Source organism: Neophocaena asiaeorientalis, unplaced genomic scaffold (genome assembly GCF_003031525.2).
Source record: "Neophocaena asiaeorientalis asiaeorientalis breed wild unplaced genomic scaffold, Neophocaena_asiaeorientalis_V1.1 scaffold110, whole genome shotgun sequence".
NCBI classification, from domain to species: domain Eukaryota; kingdom Metazoa; phylum Chordata; class Mammalia; order Artiodactyla; family Phocoenidae; genus Neophocaena; species Neophocaena asiaeorientalis.
In genome coordinates, this window is record NW_020175053.1 from 6249458 (window position 1) to 6260626 (window position 11169).

The 11169-nt window shown below is 55.8% G+C and overlaps 1 protein-coding gene across 9 annotated transcripts in view; it reads left to right on the forward strand.

The window, feature by feature from the left end:
• The first annotated feature begins 1640 nt into the window (after positions 1-1640).
• Positions 1641-11169, forward strand: part of TXNRD2 (thioredoxin reductase 2) — a 33877-nt gene continuing 24348 nt past the window's right edge. For 4 of the 9 annotated variants that reach the window (XM_024763790.1, XM_024763791.1, XM_024763787.1 and 1 more), the window contains exons 1-6: positions 2320-2641; positions 7323-7379; positions 7688-7829; positions 8287-8361; positions 8891-8969; positions 9411-9473. In XM_024763790.1, the coding sequence (XP_024619558.1) occupies positions 2335-2641; positions 7323-7379; positions 7688-7829; positions 8287-8361; positions 8891-8969; positions 9411-9473 (723 nt within the window). In that variant the 5' untranslated portion in view covers positions 2320-2334. Of the gene's footprint in view, positions 1738-2319; positions 2642-7322; positions 7380-7687; positions 7830-8286; positions 8362-8890; positions 8970-9410; positions 9474-11169 lie in introns of those variants that run through there. The other 5 variants (XM_024763793.1, XM_024763795.1, XM_024763794.1 and 2 more) reach the window with 5 other exon arrangements.

Consider the following 11169-nt stretch of genomic DNA (forward strand, 5'->3'; position numbering starts at 1 on the left):
CCCGATCCCCCGGCCCAGCATTACCTGTGGTCCCGACGGTGGCTCATCTCCCGAGGTCACCAGGTTTCGCGCCCTGCGCACCCCACTAGCCAGACCTCCCACCTCCTCCCCAAGGCCCCGTGGGCGCACACAGCAGGTGCTCAATAGACGCACGTTCAGGGAATCAAGGAGGGGACGCTGAGTCCGGCGGTCTGCGCTCTGGGTGCCATGGGGGAGCGGAGCACACTGCTGGTCCTCCTGGAGCCACCAAGGGTCATGGACCAAACCAGACAGCAATCCGATGACCGCAAGTGCTGGGCCTGCTAGGGTCCTCAGCACCGGCTGGGCACACAGGGCGTGTATGGGGTGGGGTGGGGTGGTGGTTCCCGGTTGGGGGGCTCCCCCAGAGCTGGCCACAGTGCCACCATATCTGCCACCATAATGTGGCCGGTCCCACGCATGACAACATGCTCCCCACCACATCCCTGCAGGGACCATCCCCCAGACCCTACCCCTGGACTGCCCCACAGGGAGTGAGTGCTGAGGTGCTGGAGCAGGGACAGGGGGAGGGCTCCTTCACGGATAGGGTGCTGTGGGAGGAATATTGGCAGCCCTGGCCAGCTGTGTGCCACCCTGGCCTTGGGGAGCAGGGCTAGGTAGCCCTGCAGAGTCTGGGGAGGCGGTCACCAGCTCCTGAGGTGGGGACGGAGGGCTGCTCTTGGTGGCTTTGCTGGCCCCTGGGCCCCCCTTGCTGCATGTGTCAGGCAGGACCTTCACGATTAAAGCCCTCAGCCCTCATGCTGCAGCTGCTGTGACAGCCCAGACCATGCAGGCTGGCAGGAGGCCATGCACCCAGAGTTCTGCCCCCACGCTCAAGGGCAGAAGGGGGACCCCGAGGGCCAGGGTGAGGAGGAGCCAGTAGGGCCTGGGGGACGGTGCCAACACCTAGTCAGCAGGGTCTGATTTTGAGCCTCAGCCTCCACTTCAGCCCCGGAGCTCCTGATAGGAACATGCCTGCCCCATCCAGGCAGGGGGGTGGCAGAAGTGGCCCCTGAACAGGAGCCAGAGTGACCATAATGCTGGTGTCACCTGTCCCCTAACCCCTGCTGCCAGCAGAGAGCGAGCAGGGGGGACAGCTATGCGGACGCTCCCGCAGGTGGCTCCCGAGGTGGCCAGCGGCCTGTGGGTTCACGGGGGCCTCCACCTCCCCAGAATGCTGTTCCCGAGGCCTCGCCGTCCTGGCGGGGCTCCGCTCTTTTCAGGCCCCGTACCAGCCGCTGAGTTCAGGGAGGAGCAGAAAATCAGAAGAGGGTGGGCTCAGGACACAGGGGCAGACACACCTTCCCGGCTGAGCCCCTGCATGCGGGGAAGGGAGCCAGGCTGTGAGGTGCCCCAGGGTACCCCATAGAGTGCATGGGTGCGTCCCCAGCTGACACCCTAAGGGCGGCACCCGCCCTGCCTGTCTTGGGGTCCTTCAGAGTCCTTCCTCCTCCACAGGCTACCCAGACCCCCCAGGTGTTTAAAGGCAGATATCCTGCAGTGGAGCCTACAGAGGCCCCATGGAGGCCTCTGCCAAGTGCTTATCAGACAGAGAGGGCTGCTGGGCGTGCATGTGGAGAGAGCCCACCGCCAAAGATAAGCCCACAAACCACACAGCCAGCTGCTCGCGCTGCCCTCTGCCTGATAGAGTGGGGCTGTGGGGTGACACAGCCGAGACCCTGTAGTGGCGGCAGGAGGGATGGGCATCTGCCATGGAAGGTAGGGATATTCTCCTGGTCAGAGCCTCCCTGAGCAGCGGATATGAGAGAGCACCCGGATGCAGCCCCTAGCTGCCTTGACCTCCCCGCCTCCCTCCCCACGTCCTGATGATCTTCTGTTATTTCTTCCTCCCTCCACGGGGAGCAGGCCGGAGCCTGGTGCTGAGGGTCCCCAGCTCGGGGCTCTCACAGGTTGGCCACACCTAAGGACACACCTGCCCTTGCCGTCCCCCTGCTTCAGTCGTCTCTGGCCTGCCTTCTGTGCCAGCATTTACAGGAGACGGATAGCGGCTTCTGCAGGGAGGAAGGACTCCAGCGGCCTGTATGCCGGGGGCAGGGGTGGAGGGTGCAAATGGCCTCCAAGGAACCCAGAGGCGTTTCAGAGCCGCTGTCCTCCCAGGCCCTGCCGGGCACTGAGAGAGGCCAGGCCGTGTTGCCCAATGCAGGGGCCTCCCTTGTTCTCCCTCACTGGTGACAGAGGGTGACCTTTACAACTGAAAGACAGGTGGAGTCAAGACAAACGTTTTAATCCCGTGTCTACTAGAACGTTGGGTGAAGTTGAGTTCAGGGCAGTCCTGCCAGTTCAATTACCTTCCTGATGTGGGGAGGTGGGGACTACACCCCTGCCAGCCTCACCTGCTTAGTCTCGGGATCTGGGCAGACAACATGCACCCCGTCATTGCCTCCTGCCTGCTGGGGGATGTGTGGTCACCCCATACCATCACAGGATGGGACTTCGTCCTTGACCCTGTACCACATTGGAAACTGTGGCCTCCTGGGATCGCGCCCCAGGCTGCTCCTGGTCCTTCCTTCTCAAAGTCTCCCCCTCACCCCTGCAGGGCGGCAATGCTATGACCTCCTGGTGATTGGCGGGGGATCCGGCGGCCTAGCCTGTGCCAAGGAAGGTACGTGTCCTGTGTCCTGCATCCCGCCAGCATGGCAGGGCCTCCGGGCTTCCGGGTCCCCTGGGGAGGGCAGTGGTGCTCTCCGGGCTGGGTGGGGATCCCCCTGAGCAGCCACGAGCTGAATGCATTGTCTCTGCAGTTGGCCCACTCCTCCCCGCTGCAACCCCAGACAACCACTGATCTGCCTTTTCTCATTGTAGATTAGTTTGCATTTTCTAAAATTCTGTCTAAGTGAAATCATGCTGTGTGTATTCTTACTTTCCGAGCTTCTCCCACCAAGCACAATTATTTGGAGATTCATCTGTGTTGCTGTGTGTATCTAGAGTTCACGCCTTTTCATTACTGATAAGTATTCCACTGTATGTCTAGACCACGTTTGGTTGGTTCATTCGCCTGTGGATTGGGTTGTTCCAGTTTTTGGCTGTTGTGAACAGTGCTGCTATGAACATTTGTGTGTGTGTGTGTGTGTGTGTGTGTGTCTTTGTGTGGATGTGTGTTTTAAATCTCTTGGATAATCTCCTAAAAGTGGAACAGCTGGGTCATGTGGTGTATCTCTCATTTAGGTATTTTTTCATTTCTTTCAGCAATATTTTGTCATTTCAATATACAGGTCTTCCACATCTTATGTCAGATTTATCCCTAGTGTTTCATATTTTTAAAACAGCTTTACTGGGCTTCCCTGGTGGTGCCGTGGCTGAGAGTCTGCCTGCCAATGCAGGGGACATGGGTTCGTGCCCCGGTCTGGGAAGATCCCACATACCGCGGAGTGGCTGGGCCCGTGAGCCGTGGCCACTGAGCCTGCACGTCCGGAGCCTGTGCTCCGCAATGGGAGAGGCCACAACAGTGAGAGGCTGCATACCGCAAAAAAACAAACAAACAAACAAACAAAAAAACCCCAGCTTTACTGAGGTACAAGTCACACACCATACAGATCATTCATTTAAACTGCCTATCTCAGTGGATTTTATATTCACAGTTGTGCAACCATCACCACCACCAATTTCAGAACATCTCATCACCCCCAGGTACTCTGTACCCACTGGTAGTCACCTGTCTCCCTCCCCTCCTCAGCACCAAGCTACCACTAGTTTCCTTTCCGCCTCTATGGACTGGCCTGTGTTCTGGATGTTTCATAGAAAAGTGTGGTTTTGCTCTCCCTCAGCATGATGTTTTTAGTGTTCATCTGTGATACAGCCTGTGTTAGTACTTCGTTCCTTTTTTAGGGCTGAATAGTGTGGATGAATCACATTTTGTTTATCCACTTGTCCGCTGGTGGATGTTTGGGTTATTTCTGCTTGGGGCAGTTATGAGTAATGCTGCTCTGAACATTCCTGCAGGTTTTGTATGGACGTGTGCTTTTATTTCCCTTGGGCAGATTCCCAGGAGTGGAATTGCTGGGTGATAGGGTAGCTCAAGGTTTAACCTTTGGAGGAGCTGCCAGACTATTTTCCAAAGTGTCTGCACCATTTTATATTCCCACTAGGAAGTGTGGGGTTCGAATTTCTCCACATCCTCGTCAGCACCTGTTACTGTCTTTTCTATCGTAGCCCATCCTAAGTAGGTGGGAAGTAAGTGGTATCTCATTGTGGTTGACTTATATTTCCCTCATGGTTAATGGAGCATCTTTTCATGTGTTTATTGGCCATTTCTATATTTATGGAGAAATGTCTATTTAGAACCTTTGCCCATTTTTAAGTTCGGTTGTCTTTTCATTATTGAGTTATGAGAATACACACACACGTATATTCTGGATATTAGATCCGTATCAGATGCATAATTCTCAATCACTTTCTCCCATCCTGGGGGTCATCTTGTCACTTTCTTGATGGTGTCCTTTGTAGCACAAAAGTGTTTAATTTTGATGAAGTCAGTTGATCTGTTGTTTCTTGTGCTTTTGGTGTCGCATCCAAGAAACAGCATCCCGATCCAAGGACACAAAGACTTAGGCCTGTTTTCTTCTGAGAGCCTCACAGCTTCAGTTCTTACATTTAGGCCTTTGGTACATTGTGGATTAACGTGCAGACGTGGTGAGGTCATTGCCTCCGGGTTTGAGACATGCACCTTTCCATGTCACGGTCCCCCTTCAGGTGACACACTCCCACCAGTCACGTTCCACTTCTACATGTTACAAACCCCACAGCACATTGTACAATTTTTGTTTAAACAGTGATCTTTTTTTTATACTGATTTTTTTTGTTTTTATTTTTATATATTTATTTGGTTGCATTGGGTCTTAGTTGTGGCAGGAGGGCTCCTTAGTTGTGGCTCGCCAGCTCCCTAGTTGTGGCACGCAAACTCTTAGTTGCAGCATGCACGTGGGATCTAGTTCCCCGACCAGGGACCGAACCTGGGCCCCCTGCATTGGGAGTGCAGAGTCTTAACCACCGCACCACCAGGGAAGTCCCTAAATATTGACCTTCTGAAGAGATTTCAGTGATAAGGAAAAAGCTAACACATCTGCCCATGTGGTTGTCATTTCTGGGGCTTCCGTTCCTTTCTATGGATCTGAATTTCCACCCGGCATCATTTTCCTCCTACTGGAAGGACGTCCGTGAACATTTCTTGTCGTGTGGCTCTAGGGGTTATAAATTCTTTCAGCTTTTGTGAGTCTGAAGACATCTTTACTCTGCCTTCATTTTAAAAAGATATTTTCTCTGAGTATAGAATTCAAGGGAACAGTACAGCTGGCCCTCTGTATCCACAGGCTCCACATTCACAGATTCAACCAACCACAGATCAAAAAAATATTTTTTAAAAAATTCCAAAAAGCAAAACTTGAACTTGCCGCATACTGGCAACTATTTATCATTTACACTGTATCTACAACTACTTACACAGTGTTAACGTTGTATTAGGTGTTATAATCTAGAGATGATTTAAGGTAAAGGTTACTGCAGATGCCACACCCGTTTTCTGTAAGGGACTTGAGCATCTGGCAGCTCTGGGTTGTCCCAGAGCTCATGAGAGCTCTTGCCATTGTGGATAGTTTCTATTCCTGTTTTCAAATTCACTAATAAAAGAGTGTGAGATGTCTACTTGACCATGAACCCCACTCGGTGCAGTATTCATCTCTACAGTTCAACTTGGGTCCTTTTTTCTATCTTCCATGTTACTTCTTGACTTTTTGAACATGTGGAATACAGTTAAAACACCTGTTTTACTTTTTTTCCCACTAATTCTGACTTTGGTGTCAGTTCTTGGTCAGTTTCCATTGACTATTTTTCCCTTTAAGGGCTGTATTTTCCTGCTTCTTGGCGTGCCTGGTAATTTTTGTTTGAGTGCCAGACACTTTGGACTTTACCTTGCTGGTTTCTGGATATTTTTATCTTCCTAGAAATATTTCTGAGCACGTTCTGGGATGTAGCTACAGACAGTTGGATCTTTTTGAGACTTGTGCTTATGATTTGGTAGGCGCTCTGGCGCTGTGCCCAGTCGGGCTAATTATTCTCAACTGCTGAGGCATGACCTTCCTAATGCTCACCCAGTGCTCCAGGAGTTAACGTTTCTCCAGGCTGGCTTCTGGGAGCAGCACTGTCCCGGCCTTAGGTACTTTCCCCTCTCTCTCGTCTGTCCCAGGAACTCTCAGCCCGAGAGCCTGCTGGGCCCCCTCCATGCTGTGTCCTGCAGACTCTCTGGTCGCGGGGCTCACCTCGTCCCTTTCCTGTCTCTCAGAGATCGCTGGCCTTTGTTTTCGTTTATTCAGTTTCTTGAAACCCTTATTTCGCGTATTTTGTCAGGATTTTTGGTTATTTTGAGCAGGAGGCTAACTCTGGTCCTTGTTGCTCCATCCTGATCAGACCTGGGAACCGGGCTGAGGTGTCTGAGGTGTCCCCTTGGCCGGAGACTTCAAATCAAGCACTGGGATCCCATCTTAATTCAGTTGAATGAAATGGTTTTATTAATGAAGACTTCTAAAATTTGGTTCTAATCTTGGTAGCTGGTAGCCATGAATCAAGCATGTTCTGTAGTGTTTCAAACACTCGTGGGCTCGTGACATACAAGTGGGGCGTGCCCTTGGGGCCGTCACGGCCAGGGACCAGGGCTGGCTGATGCAGTGCCACAGGCGAGCCAGCAGGAAGCCCGTGATTAGTCCTGGCCTCAGAACCTGGGGCTTGTGGCTGGGGGAGCCTGCTGATAGCTGGGGGCTCCAGGCAGGGGTGCAGTTTGGAGTCCTGGTCTTGGGTCCTGGCTGACCTGAACCTGCCATTTGACCTCCGAGCTTCCATTTCCTCACCCTGAGAGGAGGCAGCAAACGTCCACCTGGGGGCTCTGACCAGCGTAGACCGAGGGCCACCCCACATGGTGTCTGGGGAAGAGAGGAGTAAGGGAGGGCCTGGGGAGCGAGCCAGGGGCCTCCCTGTGATGCCTCCAGGGAGTGTGCTTGGGGTGGGCCCTGGGCCTGTGCTGGACCTGCAACCAGGTTGAGGGAGGGGGCGGGTGGCGCATCCCAGCACTGCTCTGGTGGGTGGTGCAGAGCCTGCGGTCAGGAAGAGGTCGGTGTGCCCATCTAGGGGCAGCATAGCTGGGAGCAGAGGCAGTGGGAGACCTGGCTGCATAACTCATGGGCAGCTGCTGGCCTGGTCCTTCCCCAGCCTCCTCTGGGCCTCATGGGCTCCTGGGGTCCCCGACCTTGAATTAGTCCCTGGTTGTACTCACCTGCCTGTTTCTCTGGTCCTTCCAGCCGCTCAGCTGGGGAAGAAGGTGGCCGTGGTGGACTACGTGGAGCCTTCCCCCCGAGGTAGGCAGCCCCTGCCGGGAGCCACGTGTCCTGGGGAAGGTGGGGGGTCACATACAGAGGGTGGCTGAGCCCTGGACTGCTGCCCAGTCTCCGGACAGCGTCCTGCTTCTCGGGGAAGCTGCCATCACTGTAGGTTCCTCATCCTCCTCATTTAAACCAAGTCTGAATGCAACCGCAGCCGGCGCGTCCACACGGCAGGTTCACCTGGGCCGCATTGGAGTTAAAGCAACTAAAAGGAATTGGAAACAGCTATAGAGCAGGGCTGGCCTGGCACACCTGAACCCTGTGTGCTCTTCCCACCTCCCCAGGCACCCGGTGGGGCCTTGGCGGCACCTGCGTGAACGTCGGCTGCATCCCCAAGAAGCTGATGCACCAGGCGGCGCTGCTAGGGGGCATGATCCACGACGCCTCCCACTACGGCTGGAAGGTGGCCCAGCCCCCGCACGACTGGTGAGGGCGCGTGGGGGACGGCCGATCCCATCAGCCTCGCAGGAGCTGTGGGCGCGATTCTCACCTGGGGGCACCTCTGGGCCCCCAGCAGTGGGCAAAGTCTAGAGACGTTTTTGGTGATCTCCACAGTGGGGGTTGCACATCCCCTGGGTGGAGCCTGAGACGCTGCCACTTGCCCCACGGTGCCCAGGACACCCCTGGAAGGACGCTCGGCCCAAAGGCTGCAGTGCTTCAGGCCTGGCGGGTGGCGCATGGTCCGCTTGGAGCCCCTCGGTCTGAAGCCCCAAACCTGGCCCGGGGGCGGCAGCCGTGGGGACAGACATCACCTTTACCACCTTGAGAAACCCCTCTGCCTCTGGGCATTTCTGTTAAGGGCTGTTTGCCTCTAATAATCTGTGGCGGGACCCACAGCTGATACTTGTGTGGTGGCTTTAAGCATCGTGCTTTGTGTCAACAGGGGGAAAATGGCAGAAGCCGTTCAAAACCACGTGAAGTCCCTGAACTGGGGGCACCGGGTCCAGCTGCAGGACAGGTATTGACGCCGCGCTAGGCTCTGGGCGGGTCCTGGGGCACATGAGGACTCCCCAGGAGGAGGAGGCGTGAGACCCGGGTTAGAAAGCCCGGCCACCCTCGCCCCTCGCAGTGCCTGTTATCCTCACTGTCCCCTCCCTGCTGGGCACCCCCCTCACCAGCAGGAGGTCCATGGGTGTTTTGGGGGGAGGGTAACTGGGTGCATGTGGGGGCCTCCCCTTCATGGTGGAGGGTGTCCAGGTGACAAGACTGACCTCGGGGGAGGCCCGGCCACCTCCATCCTCACACACCAGGGCTGAGCTTGGGCCCTTAAGACACCCCTGCATGGCAGCTGTGGTCACCACGTACCGAGGAACCCTGGGGAGACAGCAGCAGCGCCCCATGCGGGTCCGCACACTCCTTTTGCCCCTCGTGAGCCGTGGGTGGCCCGAGCTCACATTGTAGCCATCTGCCTAGTGCTCCCCATTTAATCCTGAGGTGATGCCTCATTTGCAGAGGAAATGTTTGAACATCCTATTTTTATTTTGCAGAAAAGTGAAGTACTTTAACTTCAAGGCCAGCTTTGTCAACCCACACATGGTTTGTGGTGTCTCAAAAGGTGGGGAAGAGGTGAGCGCCCTCCTCCCGGGGTCCCTGGGGCAGCACGGGCCAGTCCGTGGGTCAGTCTGTGGCCCAAGCGGGTGGACCTCAGCTCTGCTCGGTCTCAGTGCTGTCCTTGGAGATCAGCGCTGCTGGGATTGATACGACGTTCCTCTGGGCTGAGGCCAGTCTAATTCTTTGTGAAGGAGGAAGTGACCACGCCAGGCTGCCCGCTGCTCGGGCGGCTGCAGCCCTGCAGGGGTTTGCGGGGATTCCAGGAGACCTTACCACCCGTGCAGTGCTGTGTAAACTGTGAAGTGCTTGGACTTAGAGGCTCTCCTGCCAGTGTCTGGGGCTGCTGCCACAGGGTCCACACTGCAGGGCAGAGGCTGTGATGGGGAAGCTGGTGGAGCCCTCAAATGGGGACTGCAGGTGACCTGGGTGACTGTGGCTTTCTCGGTTTCTTCTCAGACTCTGCTTTCGGCCGACCACATTGTCATCGCCACCGGAGGGCGGCCGAGGTACCCCACGCACGTGAGTGTCCTCAGGAGCCCCCAACCCCCCACCCCGTTCATGGTCTGGTGACATGCACCTCCCACTCGCCCCTGTCCTCCAAGTGGCCCTGTGCTCACAGCTGCCACTTTCCACTGCCCGTGCTCTCGAGTGCCCTCTGCTGAGCCAGGTTCCCACATCCCCACTTGGCTGAGTCCCGAGAGCGACTCAGCTGCTGGGCCGGCCCCCGCCTGCCCTCTTCCTGTCCCCACATCACTTCTCCTCTATCTCCTTTGTTGATTCCTCCTTTTTAGCCTCAGAATGTTGGAGTCTTTGGGACTTAAGCCTGGTTCCTCCTCCCCCAAACCCAAATCTTATTCTTTAGTTGATGTGAAACTCACATACCATAAAATGCACCCTTTCAAAGGGTACAGTCCAGTGAGTTCCAGTTTATTCAGAGTCGTTCACCCGTCGGTCCCACTACTGAATCTCAGAATGTTTCATTTGCCCAGAGCGAAACCCTGGCCCCATCAGCCGTCACTCCCGCCCCCCTCCCCCGGCCCCAGCAGCCTGCTCTCTGTCTCTGTGGATTTGCCTGTTCTGGACGTTTCACATCAGTGGGATGAGATGCATGGCCTCTTTGACCAGCTTACGGCTGAGTGATGTTCCGCGGTGGGTGTGACATTCTGTTGTCCGCTTGCGTGGTGGACCTCTGGGTTGTTTCCACTTTGTTATGAGTGATGCTGCTGGGAGCCCATGTGGATGCGAGTTGTCCCTTCTCCTGGGCAGACACCTGGGGGTGGAGGTCCCAGGCCCCCGGGGCGGGGGGCAGCCTCACCGTTTACATCCCCACCTGCAGTGCGTGGGGTTCATCCTTTTTGGTTTCTTCTCGTGTCTTGTGATGTTTTACTGAAAAGTGATCATTTCAAATAAAATGACATGTTCACTCTGGAAGCTAGGATCTCCCTCCACTTAGGGATTTTGTTTATTGCTGCTTGTCTGTTGGGTGATTTTTCTGGACCAATTTTGTAAACTTTTTATTCTGTGTCCTGTGAGGCTACTGAGGTCTCTGCTCAGTGGCCAGCTAGTGACTGGGCAGAGATGTGCTTAAACACCAGACCCAGGAAGTCTCCCCGTCTTTGCGAGGCTCCCCACCCTCAGTGCTCAGCCTGGTGGGGGGCACTCTGCCTTCGCCCCCACCACCTGCTTCTGCGGGGCCTGGAGGCCAGTGCTCAAGGCCGCCCCAGACCCAGACATAGGCCCAGGCAGGTGGATGGGGAGGACCAAGGGCGTGGTTCTGCCTCCTCGCAGACTCTTAAATCTGAACCTCCGTCCAGTTCTGTGCTTCCACTGGAAACAGGAGCTGGGAGGGTGCCAAGGCAAGTGCCCACTCCAGTCCTCAGGACCATGACGTGGCCCCTGCTGCTGTCAGCCCAGCAAGAGCAGCCTCCAGAGAGGACCAGACAGCTGTGCCAGGTGGCCCTGGGCAGGATGTGTGGCTCCGTAGGAGGGGAGGGCTCTTGTTCCAGTAGCCACACAGACAGGGGCCAAGTGGTGACCATTAGTGATCCCTCACCCACAGCTGGGCCCACATTGGCTCCACTCAAAGCCCCTGATGGCCGTGGTCAGTTCCTGGGACCCAGAGAACAGCTCAGCTCCACCCTGCACGTGGCTGCCAGAGTGCCTGCGAGGAGACTGGCCTGGCCTCTCCCTGCTGTCCGCTTGCCTGAGGGGCGGG